The 24,511-nt window shown below is 51.8% G+C and overlaps 1 protein-coding gene across 5 annotated transcripts; it reads left to right on the forward strand.

The window, feature by feature from the left end:
* The first annotated feature begins 1,604 nt into the window (after positions 1-1,604).
* On the forward strand, positions 1,605-24,208 carry FBXL18 (F-box and leucine rich repeat protein 18). Of its 5 annotated transcripts, none has more exons than XR_007380027.1 (6): positions 1,605-1,835; positions 2,723-2,923; positions 3,726-5,266; positions 8,038-8,256; positions 19,399-21,006; positions 24,191-24,208. XR_007380027.1 is itself a non-coding variant. In XM_048961799.1 (6 exons), exons 1-5 carry the CDS (start codon positions 1,629-1,631, stop codon positions 19,553-19,555), a joined length of 2,325 nt encoding a protein of 774 aa, XP_048817756.1. In that variant the 5' UTR covers positions 1,605-1,628; the 3' UTR covers positions 19,556-19,585; positions 19,669-24,093. The 5 variants fall into 5 exon arrangements, 4 of the variants coding, with proteins under 4 accessions (XP_048817756.1, XP_048817755.1, XP_048817757.1 ...); XM_048961799.1 differs by lacking the exon at positions 24,191-24,208 and having other exon boundaries at positions 19,399-19,585; positions 19,669-24,093; XM_048961801.1 differs by lacking the exon at positions 24,191-24,208 and adding an exon at positions 2,003-2,151 and having other exon boundaries at positions 1,735-1,835; positions 19,399-24,093.
* Positions 24,209-24,511: the final 303 nt, after the last annotated feature.

The raw sequence follows: 24,511 nt of genomic DNA on the forward strand, positions 1-24,511 counted from the left end.
TGTCCTGGCTTGTATTATACCCATCCGTAATCTACTTTAGCAGGCCTTACTGTATTAAATCGTATCAAGCACCGAAAACCATTTACAGCAGTGGAGACAGCAGTTTGCCCAAGCATACAAAGCGCTCTGACCACCAAGCTTTCATTATGCTGACAGAAAGTTGAGATGTTCAAACTTTATCAGTGTTAAGAAGAACCACAGGAGAGAAATGACTCAAGAGTTTCCCAGGGGAAAAAATAAATAAATAAATCACCAGGTCTGTCCAGCCATGAACTGTGAAGAGATGCTGTACAGAACACAATATCTTGATACCAGCACCAGATTTGTTTGTTTGCCCTCCTGGACCGGGACAGCACGGTATGCGCCTGCCTTCTTTGGGCTAGGAAAACTGTATGAGTCACACCATGATCAAAGTCTGCCTGGAGACAGACCAGCACTGAACTGATGCCATTTTCACAGGAGGTTCCCATGTGCCAGCGGTGGGAAGAGCGTTCCTGAACTAAAGAGCAGCAGGGAAGGTTTCTGCACTCACCCACTGACAGCTTCCCAGCAACCATCAAGGGAAATGCCAGTGCTCAGAGTAGCTGTTTGCTTCCTTCCTCCTTTACAGCCCATCTGATGTCCTGCTGCTGCCTTGAATTCAGCCTCATGTCTTATCTACACTGCTCATTTGCTCAGAGGGCCGTCAGACCGAGCTCAGCTCCTCTTACAAATGCTGTGAGCGTGGTTTCTCCTGGAGAGGTTCTTTAACCTGTCTCAGCTCCCAGCTTTTATCTGGGGTTGGCAACTGCTGCCTGGCACACAGACAGCCCAGGGCTGCAGGGAACCATGGCTAGTCCTCACACCAGCTGCTCCAGCTGACCTGGCACTGGGCAGGGCTTTGACTCTGCTTGTGGGCTCTGCTTATGATCTTATTTACATTTGCACTGGAAATGCAAGTTTTCTCCACCTTGGTCTCAGCTTTCCCCGCTGACTACAAGTACTGTAGGTTGGTGTTCTGTTTAAATGTCAGACAAGCCAGCCCTGACTGAGGGGCCTCTGTGCTGAATTTGTCGTTATCTTCTGTTTAACTGAAACGTGACAGAAAAGTGAGTTTTGGTACTCGTACTGAAGTTGTCCCACAGCTCAGGGCTGAGGAGGGTGTGCTTCTGCACGCCAGGATCCTGCTCACAGGCCTGGAAGCAAAACAGGCCCGTGCACTCGATATTTCCTAAACCCTAATCCCGCCGATCCCCAGTCTTGTTCATGGCCTTAAACGGCAGCAAGCAAAGAGGAAGAAAGCAGCCACCTAGTCATCTTCCTCCATGGCTCATGTTTGTAACATATTTTCTATGAACAATATTCCCAAAGCACACACTGGGAATCCCAGCTCTGCCGTCCTGTCTGTTCTCGAGGCCGGGAGCTGACAGTGGGCTGAGCCCACTGCTACACGAATGGCTGCATCTACAGCAGCTGCGGATGTCTTCCGCATGGCCCTCAGCACACGTCAAGCTCACTTCCCACAGGGAAATGCAGCCACAGGGGGAAGATTCAGCTCATTAAAGTCCGGGTTAATTATATAAATGTCCAGTGACTCTCCTTTCGGAGGAGAGAGCTACCACCCCCAACATGGCGGCGCCGCTCTCAAGATGGCGTCGCGTAGAGGCCGCCCCCTCGCTTCCGCTTCACGTGGCCACGCTCAAGATGGCGGTGGCGGAAGTGTGGCGGGCTGCGGAAGCCGGGTCATGGCAGCGCCGGAAGAGCCGTGCGGCGGTGCGGAGCGGGGCCGGGAGGCGGCTGGCTTGAGCCGGGCGCGGCGGGACCCCGCGGCTGCCGTCATGTCGCGCCGTGCAGAGGTGAGCCGTGGGGCCGTCAGCGCTCGGGGGAGACGGAGCCCCTCGGGGAGGAGCCGGCGCGGCGAGCGGCTGGGTTGGCGGTGGGCTCAGCCCCGCGGGTCCGGGGGCGGGCTGCCCGGCCGGCGGGTGGCCGGCGTTCCTTTGGGGAACCGCGGGCCGTTGTGTAGGGCCGTGCCGTGGGACAGGAGCAGCCCAGCCCTTCGGGGATGGCGCGGCGTTAACGGACGGTGATTCATCTTCGTTGAAGATGGAGCTGAAGGCCCGGCTGCCCCCAGAGCCACCGGCGGGCTGCGGGCCTCCGAGCCCCAGGGTAAAGGTAGGAGCAGAGGGGCGTCGGGTGCTTCGCTGCTGGGGGACTGCAGCCATCCCGAGCGGCCCTGGGGCCCGCGGCCGTGTTGTGAGCTTCTGGGATGGCTATGGGCAGCGTGATGCTGGCTGCAGAGGGATTTTTTTAGCCTGTAAACGGTTACATAACCGGTGAGGTTATCGGGATGGGCTTCTCTTAGAGGAAAAACGTGGAAGGAACTGCCTGCTGCACTGAGGGCTGCCACTGCCAATTGCAAAGCGAGTGGCAGGAGGGGAATGAGTATAAACACTTTTATTCGTGTTCTGAAGCAGCTCAAAGCAGAGAGCGAGTGAAGCTGCCATGGCTTTGTGTGAGGTTTTGCAGTACCTCCCTGCTGTGTCCTGAGGGAAGGGCAGCGGTTTCTCAAGGCAGGTGGTTTGTGTTCTGCTTTTGCTTTGTCTCACTCTGCAAATCTCTCTGAAATCCCTCTGAAGCTCAGAGTGTCTCTTTTCTCATAAGATTTGCTGAAGTCTGTGAGCTGGTTGCTTTTCTTTTTTGTCTTTTTTCCTCTTTTTTTTCCCCCCCCTCTTATTTCTTTTAGGATCTTGTGAGTGGGGAGAGTGAGGAGGAAAGTAATGGTATCAACTTGATGGAGTTCTCGGATGAGATCCTTCTGCACATCCTAAGCTACGTCCCTTGCACAGACCTGGTCCTGAACGTCAGGAAGACCTGCAGGAAGCTCTCAACGCTTTGCCTTGATAAGAGCCTAACCCATACAGTTTTACTTCAGAAAGACTATAAGGTGGGGAGAGTAGCTTGCTTCTATTAGCTATGAAGAGAAACCTGACTTGAAAAAATGTCAAGAAGTAGAGCTTCTCAGTGTGTCTGCATGTATGTCCTGCTTTTGAACTCTGAAACTGAACGAACAATAAACAGTTTTATAAAAGCATTTGTTTTCCAGAAGGCTTTGTTAGGGCAGCTCTGTGCTCCCTTAGTTTTCACTGATGGTATTTTATGCAACTTCTCTGGGTTTATGGAAACTAAAATGAAAGTAAATATTTTCTGTGTTGTGCAAATAAATTTGTCAGATGCGCAGTCAGCTAATTCAGAAAATGTATACTTTTAGTAACACAAACTTAGGGATGAAGCATAATATGTTTTATGAAGACTGCATCACCAAGCTGTAGGCAAAGAGAAGCCTCTCTTATTTGTTTCCAAAAGAAAGTGGATGAAGGAGAATGAGTGTATTCTTTTAATTTGTGCTGCTATCAACCAGTTCAGCTGGTTTCAGCTATTTCTGCTGAAATAGTTTAGCTGTTGGGAAATGGATGTTGTTCAGCAGCTGACAGTGGGGTGGAGGACAGGTTTAGCCTCTCAGTTGGTAATGCAGAACTGCACAGACTAAGAAGGTGAAGGAATTCTAATCTTAAGAGTCCAAAGCGTGGCTGACAAAGCCACAAAGGCATGTGCTTGTGATCCAAAACCCTCGGATGAGTTGCATACGGTGAGAGCTAACCAGTGCTGTCCCCATCTTCAGATGGGAAACTGACCCACTGCGTGCGACTGTCTCGTGTCTCATTGCATCTGGTTTTGTTTGAGCCCAGGTGAACAAGGACAAAGTGAAGCAACTGATGAGGGATATTGGAAAAGAGATTCACCAGCTGAACATGGCTGGGTGCTATTGGCTGCCCAGCTCCACTACTGATCACGTAACACGGTGCAAGAACCTGGTCAAGCTGAACCTGTCCGGGTGCCGTGTCACCTCTCTCCGTCTCTCCAAGATGCTGTCCACGCTTCAGCACCTGCGCTCCCTGGCGATCGATGTGAACCCGGGCTTTGATGCCAGTCAGCTCAGCAGCGAGTGCAAAGCCACCCTCAGCCGCGTGTCAGAGCTGAAGCAGACCCTCTACACTCCATCGTACGGCGTTGTTCCTTGCTGCACCAGCCTTGAGAAACTGCTGCTTTATTTTGAGATCCTCGATCGCTCGCGAGAAGGTTTTATGCTGTCTGGGCAGCTGATGGTGGGCGAGAGCAATGTGCCCCACTACCAGAACCTTCGTGTCTTCTACGCCAGGCTGGCCCCTGGCTATGTTAACCAGGAGGTGGTGAGGCTGTACTTGGCTGTGCTGAGCGATCGGACTCCTGAGAACCTTCACGCCTTCCTTATTTCTGCCCCTGGTAGTTTTGCTGAGACGGGAGCCACTAAAAACCTTCTGGACTCGATGGCTCGAAATGTACGCCTGGATGCTTTACAGCTGCCCAAAGCCTGGCTTAATGGTTCCGGGCTCCTGCAACACTTGAAGTTCAACAACCCTTTCTACTTCAGCTTTAGCCGATGCACCTTATCTGGTGGCCACCTGATCCAGAGAGTTATTAATGGTGGGAAGGACCTTAAAAGCTTGACCAGTTTGAATCTCAGTGGCTGTGTTCACTGCCTGGCTCCGGAGTCTTTGTTTCGAAGAGCAGAAGATGACATTGACAGTAGCATTCTGGAAAGCCTGGTAGTCTCTTGCTGCAACCTCAGACACCTCAACCTCTCCGCAGCTCACCACCACAGCTCAGAAAGCATAGGGAACCATTTGTGCCAGCTCCTGTCCAGGCTAAAGCACCTACTCTCGCTAGCACTGCCAGTTTGTTCCATCACAGATGTTGCTGTGAACGTGGAAAAGCCCCCCACGCAGCCTAACGCAGCGCCCCAAACGTTTGGAAAGAAAACCCGTGTGGGGGTGCAGACGTATCCGAGGAACTCAGCAGACCAGGCGTGTCAGAAGCTGGAGTCTTCAGTGTTCTGGACGCTGATGAGAAGCCTCAGGTTTTTGGAAACCTTAGAAATAATTGGGTCCAGTTTTTCCTCTGCCATGCCCCGCAATGAGCCAGCAATTCGGAACTCTCTGCCTCCTTGTGTCCGAGCACAAAGTGTGGGGGATTCGGAGGTGGCTGCCATTAGCCAGCTGACTTATTTGCAGAGCCTCACCTTAGCACAGCTGCCAAATATTGTTACTGGTTCTGGGCTTGTTAGCATTGGATTGCAGTGCCAGCATTTGCGGACTCTTTCGTTGTCCAACCTGGGCATGATGGGGAAAATGGTGTATATGTCTGCTCTCATGGACATGCTGAAGCACTGCAAGTGTTTGAGAGATCTCAGGTGAGGGGCTGCCACTGAATATCTGCACTGTTTGTGAAGCTGTGGTGATGGAGTGCTTGTTTTGTGGTGGTTGGTGTAAAAACTGCCAGCGGTCCTCTGCTCCTCTGCTGGTCTTCCTCTGCTCAGGCAGCAGGTCAGAAGTGGCCGCAATGGCTTGAGAGTTATTTTTCCTCTGGACTTGTGGAAAACAGGAAGGCATCTTGTGCTGTTTTCGAGGGCTCAGGATATGCCTTTCAACCACTGTTTAAGAGCTTAAAGTCTCTGTGCTGCAACTGTCTTCCTTTTAGATAAGGAAAAGCAGACCCAGCGTATCTGGGAGGTGTTGGGCTCTGAGGGCTAGGTGAAATGCTATGTTGTGTGTGTGTGTGTGTGTGTGCACTTATTGAACATCCAGGAAGGAAAGGACTCCTACAGTGTCTAGTTAACATAGTGTTTGGTTTCCCACTGGGATATTTTTCTACCTTTGGCTTACATTTAAGACTTTGCCTCCTTATTTTTTGCATGTATTTTTCCTTTCTTGGTAATAAGTTGAAAGCATTCTGTAGAATTTGTCGTGTCGGTGTTCACTTCTCAGACCATTGATCTGACCTTGAAGGATGCATACAGGAGCTTCACTGCTGCCAAAGAACTTATGAACCCATCTCACAGTGGTGCTTTCCTTGCCCTGGTAAACACGATGTCTGTAAATCACAGAATCATTTAGGTTGGTGAAGACCTCTAAGGTCGCCAAGACCGACCCCAGAGTTACTGCTTTGAAAAGTCTTGTTTTGTTTCCTCTTCCCCCTCCCCAAAGCAGTTTCTGTGGGTGGGAATGCTGGTCCTGTTGGGTCAGTGGCCATTCTCTATTCACAGGAACATGTCTAAAATGCACAAGAGTAGTAAAAGCGAGGTCATCCTCACATGGTGGATAGCTATGATTGCAAAGATTGTTGCAGCATGACCAAAACTGTTCTTCATCAGCTGAGGCTGATGTTTGTGTGCATGTTCCTAAGCCATTGCAGCAGTGAAAGGAGCTGGGGCAGCTAAAACATCTCGAGGCTTTTTGTTTCCCACTGCCTCCCGTTTGCAAGGGGTGAGGAGCGTGCTGCTGCCATCCGGGGGGAGCAGCTGGTGGAGATCCGACTGCTTAATGGCCTGGGTCGTGTGAATGGATCTCTAACCTTGAAGGACTGAATCCCCTTGGAACCACCGAGGTCTGGGTGGAGCCTTTGGTGTGCAGTGCTGCTTTGCTTTGCCTTGGCTCTGTATTTCCCAGAGCCTTAGAAATGGAGGCTGTGCGTGCCTCCTGTTGTTACAGCTCACAGCCTTGGGTGGAGGATGAGCAGGGCCGTCTCCTTGCAGCAGCCAGGCGTGTTGGCGTAAGCTGTCATCGCACCTCGAGTGAAGCCTGAGGTTTGATATAGGTTTGAAAGGTTTTTAATGCTTAGCACTCACTCCTGATAGCGTAGTTTCCTTTTCGTTTCCCTGATTCTCTGGCTCTTCTCCCCTTTTTCCTCTGCCCGTTTTCCAGGCTGAGAAACCGATTTGAGGCGCTATTCCAAAGCAACGCTGCCATCTAGCGGGCAGAAGCGGTACTGCAAGTATGGCTGTGCTACCGAGGGTCACTTAGAAACCTTCGGAGAGGTTGCGGGGCTTCCCTGCTTTGTCCTTAGCTGGCAGTTGGCCAATCGCACTGCTGAGAGATGGGAGAAGCTTCCTATTTCCTTCACCTTCATTTTGAGCTATTGCCTGAAGAGATGGTAGGATCTTTTCGGGCAGTCTCGAACTGAGACTTGAAAACAGAATCTATCAACTAATGAGATTAAGTTGCCAAGATACCCCTCCCAGACTACAAAGACCTACACAGAGATTATCCGGAGGTCAGCTTGGGGCTGACAGCTTGTTCTCACCTCCTGGATTAACCTTCTGGAGCTCTTGGCCTTGCTGACCCAATGACTGCCAGTCCCACGTGCTCTGAGGTCCTGTAGTAAATCTGTGCAAAGCAGGCGTGCTTCTGCTGGCATCAGCCCCAGGCAGCTCTTGTGTCCTGCAAACTGTTTTCTGCAAGGAAGTCATCCGGATGGGCTGCTAGTTAAAACACAGAGCCCTTGTTGGTCAAGCATGGCTTCGCTGTGCCTTTTTTGTCACTTTGCTCAGGGCTGGGAGGTGAGGCTGTGAAGTGCTGGGGTAGAAAATCCCTGTTCTCCTGGCCAAGTGTTTAAGATGGATGTTGGCTCAATGTATTTGTTGCTGAGGGAGAGAAGAGCTTTGATTCTTTTCCATCCTATGGGCAGGGCTGGTGGTGGCTGCTGTTGGCTCAGAGGCACGAGGTCACCACGTGTGTGCTGTGAATTTTTCACGCCTGCCTTCTCTCTAAAGCTGACCAGTTTGACCCGTGCTTGGTGCACTGGAGCAACGAGTCCCTAAATCCACAGTAGCTGCTCAGTTCTGTCAGGTAGCAAAAGCTGGGCGGAGTTCATCTGGCTCCAAAGCCCCTCTTAGCCAACATGTTTTGTGGAAATCTTGCTAAGCCAGAGCCTCTCCACGGGGTTCTGCAGCGCAGGGCCTTTCCTTGTGCTTGTGCCCCTTCCTTCAGATTGCAACATTTGGGGGCAAGAGGCCTGAGTTTGCAAAGCCAAACTTGTAATGCCCAAGCAGACAGTTCTCGTGTGTGTGGGTGAGATGGCGGGAGGCTGGTTGGCCAAACCCCCATGGATGTGTTTTCTTCTCCCTTGTCTGAAAGCGACCCAAGGCTGAGCTGCCCGCTGACTTGCTTTTGTTGGTCTCTGCAGGCTGGAGCAGCCGTACTTCAGCGCAGGCTCCCAGTTCTTCCAGGCCCTCAGTCACTGCTCCTCTCTCCAGCGGCTCTGCATCGTCTCCAGGAGCGGGACTCTGCAGTCTGATGCAGTGATGTCATTCATGGCCAGCTGCCTTGAGGTCATCATGTGCCACATGTTTATGGGAGAATCTCTCACTGTCTGCAGAAATCTCCAGCAGTCCATTGTCCGGAGGTGAGTGCGGGAGGGGATTCGTGTGGGATTTCTGGAGCTGTTGAGGATTTATCTCCTTTTCCTTTCTTGCCAAGGCTTCTATGGCTTGCAGCACTTGTTCCAAGAAGCTAAAAGGTAGTGTGTGACTGCTTGGCATGTGAAACGGCCTCTTAGTTTAATAAGAGCTGATCCGTGGAATATTTGAAGGTATGATATGCGTTTTTGATTCCGTTCCCACTCGTGTTCTCTGTAGTTCTAAGCTGAAGCCCTGGAAGCTCCATCATAAATCAAACGTCACTTTTTGTGTAAACAAAACATCTGCCGACATTTTAAGTACTGAGAGGTCTGACCTTGAAGCTTTCCTCCTTTCCCACAAGTGACTAAGATAATTCTTGGTCCTCTAATCACTTGTAAATGTCACTTACTGATAATCCCCTGGCAGCGCAATTCAAAGCCTTTCAAGGGTTTGTTGTGAAGGGTTTTTCTTTGGGGGGAGCGCTGGGGGAGGCTGGCTACAAACTGCCTTTGCAGTCTGACAGTTCTTAAATGCATTTTGCTGGGCCCCTCGCAGCGATCTGAGGCTCACGTGGTGGGAAACGTTGGTGCCTGAGCCGTGAACTGCATCTGAAAAGAGAGCTTTTAATTACGCCTGGCATTTTGAAGTCCTCTGGTGGCGGCAGTCCTTACAGAATATCTCCCATGCAGCAGACTTTGCACGATGTTTGTTCTCTATAAAGCGTTTTCTCCGCCTTCGATCTGTTTTCTTTGTCACCTACAGTTGCTTTGCCCTGTTAAGCTCTAGCAAATTTGGAATCGCTCGGTGTTGTTACTGCATCCTAACGGGTGCTCCTCCCCCCAGCCTTTCTCCAGCTTCAGAATGACTTATTACACTTGGCTCGTCTCTGAGGATCAAATCCAAAGAGCCTATGACTATATTAGCCACCTATCAAACGGCACACAGGATTGCTTGTTGCAGCCTCTGGAAGGCTCTGCATTCTTTTGGGATGGCTTTGTATCTGTCCAGCCAGTCCTTGGTTGATTCTGGGAGCACTCTGAGGATCTTCTTAGGAGGAAGTTTTTCACACAGGGTGCTGAGGCACTGGCACAGGTTGCCCAAGGAGGCTGTGGATGCCCCATCCCTGCAGGCATTCAAGGCCAGGCTGGATGTGGCTCTGGGCAGCCTGGGCTGCTGGTTGGTGACCTGCACACAGCAGGGGGTTGGAACTGGATGAGCATTGTGCTCCTTTGCAACCCGTTCTATGATCCTTAAAAAGATCCAAGGATCCAGATTTTGTGGGGTTTTTTTTGTTCTGCCTTCCTCCTGAAGATACCAATGCAGCATTGGCCAAAATTCCATTGTCTGCTTACTGAGCTGCATCATGCTATTCTGCAGTGCTTCCCTTCTCTCTTTCTTTATCATGTATGAATTCTTACTACGTTCTGTACCTCCTGGGAGCTCTGCAGAGAGCAGCCGATGCCCCACGAAAATGTCAATAACCATTTATATTTTTAGCAACAATTGTTGCTGCCATGCTACTTTTCTTCTTTTGTGTTTTATTAATAGAGACATTTGTATGGAAACAATTTTTGAAGTATTTTTTTTTTCCTGAGCACAGCATCTGCTCCCACTGCAAGTTCTGCACCTGAAGTCATAATCCTCGATGGCGTTGTAACTGGTGGCTCTGGAAATGATTTTGATGTCACATAAGATTATGAGTTCAGGAGCAGGGTAAGCAGTGGGAGCAGATATGCTCCTAAGCAACAGAGATCCCATTCTGGTGGAACTGTCTGAAGTAATAACGTGGAAAGGACAGAATACAGAGAAGGATGTGTAAGCACAGCCTGGACTCTTCCGTGAGCCATCAGTGAGCCTTGAGCCACGTTCCTTTCCCAGCAATATTGGCCTTGTGCAAATCTGCCTTCAGATGGGGATCAGGAATTGGCTTTCTCTTGTCTGTGCTTTGTCTGCTGCTCCAAGGGCAGTTCAGTGCTTGTGTGATTGAGTTTGGAGCTCGGATCTGTGGGAAAGGCTGTGCTTCACACAGCAGGGCTTCCTGTCAGTGTGCTGCTCGTGTGCCTTTAATCCAGACTTGAATTTGGAAGGGGAAGTGTGACGTTAGGTACCCTGTGCCAGAATGGAAGAAGGTGAGAGCTGGAAGGCTGTGAGCCTGTCTTTGTTTGCTCCCCTTCCTTGGAGCTGTATTTCTTGGATCCTGCAATGGATTAGAGCTGTTGTAGAGCTGTGCAGAGGATCTTGGTTAGGCTGCGGCCCCATGATCCCGGTTTGTGAATGGGGTTGGTGGGGCTGAAGTGCCTCCTGTTCTCCCAACCTCTGTAAAGAGTGTAAACACAGTGCTTGCCTAGGGCTGAGCACAGCAACAGCCTGCAGGGGTGGATCTGGGAGGGCAGTGCCTGTACAGGCTGAAGTGATGGGAGCTCAGGTGTTAACGTCCTGCTTTGCACCCTTGGTAGGTGTGTGCATGGTACAAAGCCCAAGGATCCTCAAACCCTTTCCTTTGCCTCTCAAAAGGACAGCACTCTGTATTGCTGCTGTAATGGCCTGCAAAGAAAGTTGTTGTCACATCTTTCAGTCTTGTGACAGCTCCAACCCGGACCCTGTGATCTTCAGCTTCCTCGTGGGCAGCTTTCTGGTGGAAGTTTGCTGCTATTTCAGAGAGATTAGTGTATGCATTTCTCTGTGAAAAGCCTCTGATTCAGTTCTGCCTCTTTTTCAGTGGAACGTGGTAAGCAGAAGAGAATTCATCTGGAGACCTCATCAGCAAACCAGGCTTGCGAGGGCAAGGTCTCCTCTGAGCTTTGGAGAAGCCTGTTTCCCTCTGGGCAGATAAATCATGGCAGTGTTCTTCTTTATTCTTCTTTCCTCTGTGTAGGGGAGGGCTGGTCTCCTTTATGGTTCAGGGACATGAGAAGGGCCCGGTGCTTACAGGGGGCTGCGGCTCGAGTGATCCTCATCCAGTTCCCTGATCTTCCCAGCCTTCACATGTGACACCGCTCTGGGCTCGCCGTTTCTCTGTAAAATGACATTTTCTTCTCCTATCACATGGTGCTCAGCTGCTGCCACACTTCACATAGCAGCAGAGCCAAGAAACAGTGCTTTCCATTTAGGGCTTGCACCCTAACTGAGCCACGATGCTGAGCTGTGAGCGTTTGCTGTCTCCTGCTAAAACCACTGCAATGGCAATTCTGAAAACCCTGGAAACCTCAATCTCAAGGCCTGCAGTTCTGTGTTCAGATGCAGTCCCACATCTATTGCTGTGCAGAGAGGCCTTCGTGGAGCAAAGGGATTCGTGTCCTCCTTTTGGGCAGGGACTCTTTCTCACTCACCTCCAAGAGCCAAAATGCCCTGAGCCATCCGAGAGGATGGGGCTCTCTTCAAGCGATTCTTCCCCAGGGTTTTCACTCTGTTCTTTTAGGAAATAGTCAGTAGATGGAGCTGTGACCCATGGAAGGCATCCCGCTGCTCGTCGGTGTGCTGCATGCTAACTAATGCTATTTACATGTGTCTTTACCCCAAAAATCTTGCAGGAAGAGGGATGTGGGTAAGTTAGGTACTGCTGTGCTCTGTGGTGTGGGTGGTGGGCATGCAGATGGAGAGAGAAGGTGCTCTCCTGGTCAAGCACACTAGCAGCAATACTTGGAAGGGGAGGGGAGATAGGAAATGCTTTGGCAAACGTCCTCTTGGCCTCAAGGACAGATTTCGTTTTCCAGTGTGTTCCTTTTAGATTTTTTTTTTTCTCCTGGTTTTAGCTTAAGGGTTTAGATAGCTTCTATCATCACAGTGATTTCAAGGACTCTGCAGTAGCAGACAATGGCGCCTGTGAGAAGTCCTTGAGAAAACACCTTGAAAAAGATCAAGAAAGCAACAGGAAAGAACAAATATCACAAAAACAACCTGAAAGCAAAACAAAAAGGCTCTGAGTGGGGTCCTTAGGGACTCTTCATGGGTAGGGGGGAAGTGTCAAGGTGGCGAGGTGAGCTGTGATTGATAGAAACGCAATCCTAGGTAAGCCGTGGCACGGAGCATGGTCAGCATTGGTGCAGCTGGGGGGGTTGGGGTGGCTCTGCTCAGCTGCTCGTGTCTCCCAAAAGCAGGGAGGAAGCTCCTGGGGGCTGCAGCTGTTGGGGGTGGAGGGGTGAAGGGTCTTGGTGCAGCATCTCTGAAGGCTGCAGGAGGTGCAGGGCAGTCCTTGCTCTGTCTCGGTGCCTCGCTTTCTCTGTCTGCCTGCCTGTAGCATGCAGCTCTGCCGCCTGACTGTAAGGTTGTGCTGCAGGGCTCTGATGGCCAAATGCTGCTGGAAGGACAGGAAGTTCTAATGGCTCAGGACAGTCTGCCTGTTCTGAGAGTCCAAGGCATGGAGAAAAAGGAGCGCTTAGCCTTCGTGTTTGTGCTGGGTGCTTGCTGCAGCTGGTTTGCCATGACTCCCACAACAAGGTTCCTGCCACTTCCCAGGGACAACTGTTTCAGTCTGAATTGTGTCTTGCTGTTCAAGCATTTGTTGCATTTGCTAAATCTCCCCCTGCTTATTACTGTTCAAATACGGGGCTCTTGTTCAGATCTTTTCTCAGCCTTCTGGCTCTGGTGTCCCTCTATGGCTGCGAGAGCCACAGTGCTCACTGTAGGGGTGCAGCCCTCGTGGCATTCAGCTGCAGCAATGGGGCTTCCAAGAAGGGGCTTAGAGGTGAACCTGAGGATGATTCGGACAGAGCCAAGTGCTCCCATCCCTTTGCTGGCACAGGACTGAACTATTGCTGATGGATTTTTGCTCACTTCACATCTAAGCATCCCCGCTCCCTTGCTGCCTTTCCCCTAAAAGTCCCCGTGTTTCTTTCTGGCCAACCGATTCATTCCTGCTGTTTGGCTTCTCGCTGTGAGCTCTGCCTTGGAAGAGTGTTGTAGGATGGGGTGGGAGGGGGATGTTAGGGCAGAAAGCGAGTGCACCATCATCTGTGGATTCTGCAGAGTCCTCCACCGCCGTGCTGCAATTATCAGCACTGCACAAAGCTGGTGTTACCACCTGGGGCTTACTGGATATTTTCAAGCTGTTTTTGCTTCCCTCCATCACCTACTCATCCATCTGACCTTGAAAAAGTCCCTTTCAGTGCAGAGCTGTTTTCCTGGCTCTCTCAGCCGGCGCAGTAGCTGCCAATCCCACTCCGCTAGCCTAAGCATGTTGTGGGCTCTGTCCCTGCATCTGATTGCAGAAGACTTAATGCATCGCTCGGCTGGTGTAGTGAATCATTAGCATCCTGCTCCAGCTTTCATTGTCTGTTTCATTTCCTGCTCTTAGAAACCCCTGAATCATTCTGTCACGGACTGAATAACAAACTGCATCCTTGTCAGCTCGTGTTACCCAAGAATTCGTCGGCAGGCTTGGCGAAGGCTGGCTGCTTGGGGTGCGGCCCTGACACCTCTGCTGCTGCCAGGGATGTTGTTTCAGGGTGGGTTCAAATAGTTTGCAAGCCAGCAGAGCCTGTGGGACCATCCCCAGTTTGGTATATTTATGTACCTTCTTCTGGGGGCACGGACATACCCCCTTCTTAAGTGCATTCCTGTGGCTAACCCAAATGACTGGTTCCTGCTCCTAGCTGGTGTGCCTCGAAAGGAATTCAGCCCTGAAACCTTCCTTACAGGGAAGATGGGTTTGTGCACAAGTAGGTTTCAAGCGACGTCCTCCTCCCTCTCTTGGCTGAGAAATAATATTGGAATAGTACAGCCACGCTTTCTCTTCACGAGGGTGTAAAAGGCTGAACGGAAGCATTAACTGCAGCTTTAAAGCATTTCCATGGTAAAATAAATCTAATTGAGCCGTTATTGCAGTTGCTTTTTAATTTGTGGAAGAGATTAGGAAATAACTTTCAGCTTGCTCTGGCAGAGCACTCCCTGAGGACGTGTCCTGGGCACTCTGGCAGCACGCCTTGGGTTCTCGTTCCCTCCCTCTTTAATTGTCCGGTCACATCTGAGGGACGTGGAGTTCAGCTGGCAAAATAATGGAGGAGCCTCAGTCTGGAAGCTGCAGGTCTTGGTAGAGGTAATGGAGCATCATTCATGTCTTACAGAGAGAACCCACCGTGCAGATGGATGGAATTCCACCCTTAGGGTGCACCTGATGTGCTGATGTTTGGGCTTGACATGATGCGGTGGCAGAGGATGCTGCAGTGAAGGCAGTGGGTGATGGAAGTGCTGTATGTGACCTCCTTCCAGAGTGCCATCCGTGTCCTTTGCCAGAGCGGAGGCTGAAGTGATGGGACTCAAAGTGAGGGGAGATGCTTTATGAAGGGATTTCCTTGTGTGGAGGTGAAAGCGATCTGTAGAATCCTGCTATCATGGAGGTTGGGAAGAGCTCTGAGTCTCCAAGTCCAACCCCAACCCACCCCCACCATGACATCAAACCACGTCCCAGTCTCTGTGGTTCTGGGACACCTCCAGGGGTGGTGACCCCACCACTCCCTTGGTAGCAGTGCCAGTGTCTGAGCACTCTTGCAGAGTTTTTCCTAATATCCAACCTGAACCTCTCCTGGTGCAGCTTGAGGCCATTACACAGCTGCTCTCCTGGGGAACTTCAGAAGTCTATTTCTGAGGTAGGATGATGAAGCCTGCTCAACACCAGCCGTGCCAGAGTATTGGAAGCAATACTGGTGTTAGGATCTGGGTCTGCTGCAGAGACTCAGTGTGTTGGCTTTGGATCCCTTGAGAGCCTTCTGGGGGCTGTGTGGGGGCAGGGGTCCTCCTGGAAGGTGCCTGTGTGGCTGGAAGCAGCTCTGGAGCGGCTCCACGTCACGCTCTTGGCAGTCCCTGTCAACAAACAGAGCTCTGGCAGTTCCCTGAGGTCTGTGCACAACCAGTGGAACAAACCTGAGGTGTACGCCTGGCCTTCCTGAAAAGATGAGGACAGTGTGTGTATGCAGTTGGATGGTGCCACTCGTCAGCTGCCCCAGCGTGTCCTGGCGCTTCCTCTGTTCCACTGAGCTGTGCTCCGGGCACGGGAGTTTCCAGGCTGGCTCAGGTACGTTGGCTGAAGCTTACAAGTCAGATGCCACATCTGAACTCTCAGACGTGAGCAAGTCTTCCAGTAAAAACAAGCTGACGCTGTGCCTGGCAGAGGATTAACGGGGTTTTTGTGCGTGTGGGTGAGAGCTGTGTGCGGTGTGAGATGCGAGGCGGGCCGCTGCTGCTGCTCTCTGCAAGCAGCTCACCAGGCTGAGTGCAAGGTCTGCATGAAGCAGGGCAGGGTATGTGGCTGCAGCGGGGGCTGAGCTGCTGCTGAGATCACACCTACAGGAGTCCACATCTGCTCTGTCTCTACCATGTCTCGTTCCCCCACCTCGAGCGTCTCCTGGCTTTCTTTCATTCCTTTCCTAGAGCCTCCTTTCCCATAAGCTTATCTGTGTTTGTGGAGTTTAAAAGCTGGCCTTGATCCGCTCCTGATACGCTGTATTTCCTTGTTTTATCTGGCGTGTGCTTCTTGCCTTGCCAGTGCTCAGTGATACCACCTCTGTGCCCTCCGCTGCCTGCCAGCATCTGGGGGGTGGGATGTGCTGCAACATCCCCACTTGGCACAGCACCTCTCTCAGGCGTCTCTGCAAATCTCTGGAGGAAACACATTGCTCAGTACCAGATGCTGCCTCATCCTGTCTGCCTAAGGTGAGTCTGAGCCACCCCAGCACAGCTGCTGTGTGGCTGTGCAGAGCAGGCACCGCAGGGCTCACCTGCAGCTTTGGGCTGCCCTGTGGCTGGATGGGCAGCTGGGGTTCTGCAGACCGGTCGGCCCCCTGGCATGTCAGGAAGCACAGGCTGGGAGTGTTTGCTGGGAGATAACTGCATTCCAGGCAGTGACTCTTTTATCTTGCTAAAATCAAGGAGATCTGATTAAAGTGCAGACCTTGCTTTAAGAATTTTTCCCTTTCTTTTTGACTTTGTCCCTGACCTACATATTGCATCCCGCCACGCTGGTTGGAAGCAATTGAGACCGTGGCGTTAAGCTATTTACCAAGCTGTTGGCTTGAAAATAACCTTACTGTCCACACCTGCTCTGGGATAATTTTGGAGTCAAACGACAAAGCACCGTTAACCCTTGCAGCCACGTGCAGCCCGTTCAAGGTCTGAGCACACAACAAGGTTATACCCCCGCTGACGCAGGGAGGAATTGGTGATAACACTTTGCTACCCATTTTTCAGCTCCACGGTTGTTCCCAGCCAGCTGCTGCAGCCAGCCCTGCTGAACATTGCCATCCGAACGGGGACGGATCAGGGAGCTGCTTGTGAGAGCTCCTGCTGGGTGGTTGCTGGGTTGGCGTTGAGTCTGCTGGACCAGAGGCTATTCTGGAAAATGCATGCATGTGTATTTTCTTTGTTAGCCCAGTGGTTGTTTCTGATTAAAGGATCTGTTTTGAAGGGGCTGCTAGTCAGTTGCCTAGAAAACTTGCTTTCATTTAATTAATCGTGATGAGTTTAGTCTGGAGGTTTTGTAGGAAGCGAGCGTATCCTTGGCTCCTTTCCCTTGGAAAAAAGCAGGGTTTCATGTCTGGAACTGCAGCTCCTTTGTCTCCCCAGGTCGACATCCCTCTCTGTCCTTGGAGTTTTCATTTTACAAGCCGTGTGCTTGCGGAGGTAGATCCAGTTTGAAGTCCATCCAGGTGCAGAATGAGGAAAGAACCATCAAGAAGATTACAGGAGCTATTCTGCAACTGATTAACTCAATCTCTTCCCCTTCTTGTTATCTCCTCCCCGTGCCTAGGGCCTTTCGAACTGCTGCTTTCAGAGCTTCTCACTTAATCTAGCCCACCTGGACAGGTGTATGAAGAAAGGAATTGCCTTCCGGGGATGAACTAAAGGAGCATAGGTTGCAAAGGGAGTCTGCTTTTGGGAACTGCTAATCCCAGTGTAACATTATGACAGCTGCTCGTTAAAATCAGGGTGTTTTTTAACAGGCAGTTAAGGGAGAGGCTTTGCACGCACGTTTAGCTGAGGATAATGGTGAGCCATGTGCATTTGATTTTTTTTTCTTAGCTCACACAAATTGTACATGGAAAGAATTCTTCAGTGTCAACTTGCTGCAGTATGGAATTTACAAGGCTTGCAGTAACTTACAGTTTCCTGTTGGGGGGCGGGGAGGAGAGAAAATTACAAAGCTTTCTTTTTCTTTTTTCTTTCTGTGAGATCGAGTTCAAACTTATTCTACAAACCCAGCCTCTCTGGAAGGTGTTCTGGCTGTGTTGGGCTTTCTCAGTTGTCTTGGTGGCAGATTGTCATGTGAACCTGTCTGGGCTCTTGTTTTTATAGTCGCAAGGCTGCTTATAAGCTACAGTTTTGTATCTGGTGAGATGGCAGCCTGTATGCAAAGAGAAAAGAGAGGTTTGGGGAGTTCACAGTCAGGAGAGCTGTATTCCAATGAAGACAGCTGCTTCTTCCTGCAGCAAACTTGGTCTATGAGCACAATTTCCTCTGCAGGGCTGTGGGTAAGGAGCACGGGGAGCTGAGGAGGGGCTGTCAAAGACTGCCTTGCTCCCGAGCCTCCAGCTGCACTCAGGAGCTCTGTCCTTCCCTGCAGCCCTCAGGCGTGAGGCATGAAGGGCGCTCTGTGATGCAGAAAGGCAGGACGTTGCCCCAGGTCGTTTTGTTGCTGGAAATCCTCGCTCCTGCAGCTGCTCAGATTCAGACCAATTAATTTAACCCGCCAGGACCAAGCAACTGAACTTGGTGTGGGAGTTTGTGCTACAAACTGTACTGCAAATCATTTGTGGATGGGAGCATCCTTTCTCTCCCCCAGGAAATACCATCTCTTGTTGCCTTTTCTCGGCCGTAATGCTAGCACTGGTTACCTGGGATTTCACAGCATCCAGCAGCAAATCTCCTTCTGTTCCTCTGTGCTGGAGAGGAATCTGGCTGTATCAGTGCTAAGGATGAGCTGGGAATTTTCCAGGCACATCTGCATGTGAGAAGCCTGTTTAGCAGTGATCTCTTCTCCAGCCTCAGCACAACTTGGTTCGGCCTCAGGGGACTGATGCTGCCAGTTCCACTCTGCCTGCTTAGAGTGACGAGGAGCTGGCCCCTGTCACACAGCTCAGAGGGAGCATCTCAGTGGCACGGTGCTAATAGGCAAAGTGTTTTAATCTCAAGGGTGTCACCTTAAGCTACGGCGTAACTTCCTTTACCCCCTGGCTTTAAAAAGCTGAACTCATCTCATTTGGCTACACTGAGCAAATTCTCTTCCCCCGTGCTCTCCTGTTAGGCTGCTGTCATGCAGAATACTTGCTGATGGGGACTTGGGCTCTTTTCATATAGTATAAATGGCTTTAATGCTTGCTGCTCTCAAGGTCTGGGACTTTAAGTGTGTGCTGGAAAGCAGAGCCAGCTGAGCAGTGCTGGCAAGTGGAGCTGGGAGGGCAGGAGGAGACTGCAGATTTCTCTAAGAGGGCATGAAAACAGCAAGGCTGTGAATTCAGAGGCTGGAGCCCAGAATTACAGAGAGGGATGCTTGCATGCGTGAGGACAAACTCACGTGGTGCCAAGGCAGGTTTTCTGTGACTTGTGTGAAAGAGGAGGCTGCAGTGTGTGTGTGAGCGCACTGAAATGCTGATCTGCAGATCTGAGCTTTCTAGACCTGCCTTGCTCTAATTGCACAGGATAGGTTCTGCATGCACAACAACTGGGCCTGAAGTGGATCCGGGGCTCAGCCCTCAGGGATTGCCCAGCACTGCTCTGCCCTGATTTCTCTAATGGTGCTGCATCTTGCTGCTGGTTTGCAGGTGGTTTGAGCTGTTATCTCTGAGCACACCGCTCGGCTTGGGCAGCGCTGCTGCCATCTCTGCTCCTCTCAGGATATCTTTAAGCTGTGATTTCTTTTTAATGTTTTTTTTTTTTCCTTTTTTTCTTTTCCCCCCCCTCCTTTCCTGCAGCAGGCTGGAATTGGGCTTGTGTGTCAGCTCAGCAGACGTGCTGAAGTGGGGTGTGCTGAAAAGCCTGGCTGTGCTCCGTGCAGGGGCACGAGGAGGAGGGGGAGTGGGAGCCCTGACTCGCAGCTGCCCCTTCTGAACATCCCCTCCTGCCCTCACTGCCACAGGATGTACAGCCATCCAATCCCCGTGCTGTTTGCATGGAGTAATTAGTGCTTCTCCTCTGCTAATAACCTGTGTCTGATTTAGTTTCCAGGCGGACCGCCCGGCGTTAAACGTCGTCATTTTCCCTCTGCTTCACGAGGACTTGACAGAGGTCATCAGAGACGTCCCCATGAGGCACTTGGATGAGATCACCTTGTTTAAGAGCAGAGTGGCCGAGGAGCCCCCCAACCTGTGGTGGTGACAGCACGGAGGGGACAGGCGGTGTGAATGTGTAGGGTTGCTTCTCTTTGGTCTGGATTCCCCTCCTGCAGCTCCCGGCCGCCTCCCCGGGTGCTGCACAATCACTTTCAATAGGTGCAGTTGCAAAATAAAAAGCTGCCCATCTGAAGTGGGGAAACGTCTCCTCGGATGATGCTTGCATCTGAGCAGCCTGTCTCAAAGGCTTCTGGAACACGATGAGTATTTCCTTGCGGTTAATAATGAATTGCTTTGTTCCTTTACTGAAGTTGAAGGTAAGAGAACCTGACTTAACGACTCTCCTTCCCCCGTGTCGCCTGGTGTATTTCCCAAGGGCCCCCGTGTACTTTGGCAGTGTGCTTTGTGATATTGGTGGAAATCATTCTTTGCTTTGGTCTGTTTTTGGCAAAGTAGAAGCCTCGGGCAGCTAAGAGGCACAGCAGTGTGTCGCTCCGTTGAGATGCATCCCATCTTTCCTGTGTTACAGGCACACATTGGTAGCCGCACACGTGCAGTCACAGATACTTCATGATCTGTAGATTGAGGAGTACCACAAGGACTAGCTTTTATTTTTTAAATAACAAATCGTGGTTATGAGCACCTTGGCTGTGTGTGTCCTTGCTGATGCTCGGTTGGCGTGGTGGAAGATGTTCTCAGCTGTTTTGGAAGTCCTTGTCCTGGGGAGGTGGAGCCTACACTGACTGAGCTAAGGCTCAGCTCTGATTTAAGTACAGTCTGTCTTGCCTTTTCGATGGGGATGTAGTGTTCTGGCTCTGTCTTTAGGTCCCATGCTCTGAGTTGATGCTAATCTTAGAGGCGTAGTGAAGCATCTTCACAGCATGACTTCGGTCAGCTTCTCTGCTCCAGAGATCCTCAGGCATCGGTAGTGGTCTGGATCACTTTCATATTGCCTTATTTACTGAGCACTTTGAAAGCATCAGACAGCTGTACCAAAAGCTGTGTCGTGAATTCCTGGAGCGCCGTTGCTGAGTGGCAGTCGGGTTTCCCTTTTGCTGGAGCATCCTGTGGCAGAACAGTGGCTCTGCCTTCTGCAGAGCAGCCGTCAGCTGGAGCTGGTAAACTCTGCACCTGCTATCTCCTATCCGTGCTCTCGTGTTGAGCAGTGCTTTAATGGGATGTGGCTCAGCAGCCTGGTCTGGTGGTTGGCAGCCCTGCCCAGGGGGTTTGGAACTAAATGATCTTTGAGGTCTTTTTCAACCCGGGCCGTTCTACAATTCTGTCCTATGAGCCTACACTCAGGTAGGTGATGGTGAGCGGCTCAGTGTCTGTGCATTGCTCAAACCAACCCTTGCACGCGTTTGCTGTCTGCCTCTCCCTTCCCTGCTCAGGTCTGGGTCCAGCAGCAGCCGTGCTGAGGCCTCTGGAAGCAACCACATCCTCCCCATCCTCAGAGTGGAGCTGGGAGCCCTCCTGGAGCGCTGCAGACCGCCGCAGGTCAGGCACGGCGCTGGCACCCCGCTGTTGGCATCCTGCTGCTGTTTGCTCTCCCCGTGAGGTTGTTCTTTCTACCTCGTGCCATATTGCTTGCCTGTTCGAATCCCTCTCTCCCTCTCCAACAACTTTTTTCTCTCCTCCTCCCACGCTCTAGCAAAGCCCAAGAGCTTGTTGGCAGGAAAGCGAGCCTCTGCTCCGTCCAGTTCAATCCACTCCAGCTCTGCCTGGTGTGTGTCCAGGTTTCTTTCCTGGAGTAATTGATGGGGGTCAGGCAGCGAGTTGCTGGAAGCAGTGCCAGTGCTGTGCTGCTCTCCTTCTGCCTCTCAGGCAGGGTGAAGGGAAGGCTGAGGGTACGGAGCCCACACCAACGCTTAAGGAAACCTGTCCTGTCCCATGGAGGAATCCCAACAGCAGGAGGAAGGCCATTCTCATCCCAACCAGGCATTTCTCCTCCACCAACGCACAGCAGCACCAGCAGGATTTGGCAGAGCTGGCAGTTAATCCTTTGGTCCTGGGGGTCAGAGCAGCCCCACAAAGCAGGCCATGCCTTCCTCTTGGCAAAGTGGAACCCACCTGCCTTTTGTTGCTGGGTCGGGGCAGGCAGTCAGGCCTGGTTTGTAACACCATTATTCTGTTGGCCAGAGTGTGATGCTCAGACATCTGTATTCATGCAAGCTGGTCAGAAGTCCTGATGCAAACGCTAGCAGTTATGATCAGGGCTGGGGAAGGTCGCCCACAGGTAGTAAAGACAGCACTACAAAATGGTGACAACAAGGGGAAGATGCCTTCTGCCCACCCCGGCCATGGTCTGGAGCTCCTATCTCTGCCACAAATCCTCTTATGGTGAGTGAGAATTTCCGCTGCTTCTGCACTGCAGGCAGGATTCACCAGATGTTAATAATGTGCTTATTTTCTCTAAGTGCTATTTTGGCATCGGTGTTAATTACAATTTATATTCTGCAACATTTACACTGGGAAAAGAACCCACCCTAATAGTCCCCAATTGGCAGAGCTGGGCTATTAAGCATCGCACCATATGTTCTGAGCAGAGCAGTGCATGGGACTCGGAGCCCACTCAGTGCTGAGACTCCAGCCTGCAGCGTTGGAGCAGGAGAGAATGGAGGCATTGGCGTTCTGTTGCTAGCTTTTATTTAATACAGAATCCCTCCCCCTTCCTCTGGTCTCTGTCCCCATCTCTCCAGAAATATCCCCCCGCTCCCTATAGGCGCCCAGTGAGGTGATCTCAGCCTGCTGATGCTGCTGTCCGTGGGCTGGAATGAATGGATTCCATTACAGAAGGAGCACTCCTTGCAGGCACTGCCTCTCTGGGCTGCCCAGTTCCTGCTGGTGTGTTTTGTGCTGCTCCCTAAATCTGACCCACCGTCTCCGGGGCTGTGGGAGAAACCTGTGTGCTGACCACTGATGTGTCTGTGCACCTTTGGGAGGAGGAGATCCTGGGGACAAGCAATAGTGGGGAAAGCAACAGTTGTCTGTGTTTTGTTTGTGCTTCCTTTGGGCAGCGTGCAGGGCTGGGAGGTCCCCTTCCTGGGAGGAGAGCGCAGGTCTGGGCTGCTGATGCAAGCTGCTGGGTAGCAGAGCAGAAGCTCTGCTTGCATTAATCCCCAGGGCTGTCTCTGCAGCAGGGTCTGTCCTCTCACCTCTTTGGTGGCTCTTTGGGACTCGGGGCAGGGAGCCCCAAGCCCTGGCTGGGCGCTGCAGGGTGAAGCACCATCCACGTGGCTCTGTGGCTCCGCAGGGATGCGCAGGCAGCCGGGCGTGCTGGCAGGAGACCCATTTCCATAGAAACCAGTTGGGATGCTGTACAGGGAATAGTGATGAGCAGTGAAGGGACGTCGCCTTGGACGCAGCCCCCAGACTCACGGATACTTCTAGGGAGCTTCCCCCCCTCCCTCCCACCTCCGCTCCTCAGCTTTCATCACGTTTTCAAAATGGCCAACCTGGTTAGGAATAACCATCATCGTAAAAAAGGATGGATGGGGTCTGACTACGAACACTGTTGCTGTTAGCAGCAGGATGTCGGCCATAAAACACGAAGCAAGGGAGGCATTGACCTTTCTGCTGTTTGAAATGAATGGAGACATCAATATCCATTGTTTCGTGGCATTGACCTCTGCTGTGCTCCGTTCTCCCTCCCCTTTACTTATTTATTATTTTTAGCTTTCCCCCCTGCTCTGCAGGGTCACCTGGTTCCATCTACAGCTTCCTCTCTCGCTCAGCGACAGGGGACCAGCGTTGTGCAGAGGCTCCCTGCGCTGTGCCGGTGCTGTGGGTGCGTGCTGAGCCCCACTCCTGCAGTGCATTCCCCCCTTCCCCGTGCCAAGTCAGAGCTGCGAGCTCTGGAGGAAGGCAGATCAATGCACGTTTAATTACGGCGGGGTTCTTATTTCGGTTTTTAAGCAGTGAAGTGTAACGTTTTATGTGAGCACCATCGGAGCCTGGTTGCCCGGTTCCTTGTTTTATTTATTGCTTTAAAGGAGCCCCTTCTTTTGTGGACTTCATCTCCGCGCGGCGAACCTGAAATCAGGCATTGCTAATGAGCTGCGTGACAATTAAGTAATGTAGCACAAAACCATTAGGACGCTGGATTTGGTTTTGAAGTTGGTCCTTTGAAGCGGAGCTGCAGCTCCCTGCCCAAGGCTGCTGGGGAAAATGTTGCTCTTTCAAAACTTTCTTTGAAAATAAAATGTCAGCATAAGAGTCCCTGCTTGTGTCGCCCCTCGCTATGAGCAGCGGGGGGGAAATGGGCGCTCGCTGTGCTGGCAGGCGTGGGAAGGGAGTTGGGAGAGCAGGAAACGGGTGCTTGGTGTGCAGAGCTGCCACCAAAGCTGCTGGTTGGGGAACAGAGGCGCCCTGGGAGGGCAGGAGCTGACCCACAGCTGGGGGGGTTGGGCTGTGGCGCTGCCAGGCTCCTGGGCTCGGACCTCTCCATCCGCGCGCTCATCTGATGCTTGTGTTTGCACCCAGCCCCGTGTTTTCGTGGTGAGTCCAATTCTGAATGTGCAGCTTTCCTGTACGCAGCGGCATGTAAAACTTCTAATAAAGAGTGAATCTGCTCTGAACCAGGTCTCTCGCTGCCTCCTGCCTTGTATTTCCCTTGCAAAGTGCAGCCCGAAGCCGTCCGTTCCCCCGTGGGACGCACTGCGGGGTTCTGTTCTATCTGCAGAACGTGAGCTCACGTGCTGGAGGAGCTGCGTTGCCTTTGTGGACATCCAGACAGCAACTGAGCCTCACTGCTGCAGGACGAAGCTCTGTGATGTGCAGCTGGGTGAGTGGTGCAGGTGGGCAGTGAGGGCTGCACTCGCCAGCCTTGGAGGTGTTGCAGATCCATGGAGGATCCACTGGGGGACGTGGTTTGGTGTGATTTGGTGTGGCTTGGGGTTGGTGAACCTGGCTGCCCTGCAGCTGCTGTGGGCACCCAGCTCTGCCTGGAGGCTCTATCTGATGGTGCCCGTGGGCTCCACTGCTCTGTGTGCTCTGGCAGGGG

This window comes from Lagopus muta, chromosome 15 (assembly GCF_023343835.1).
Source record: "Lagopus muta isolate bLagMut1 chromosome 15, bLagMut1 primary, whole genome shotgun sequence".
Lineage (NCBI taxonomy): Eukaryota > Metazoa > Chordata > Aves > Galliformes > Phasianidae > Lagopus > Lagopus muta.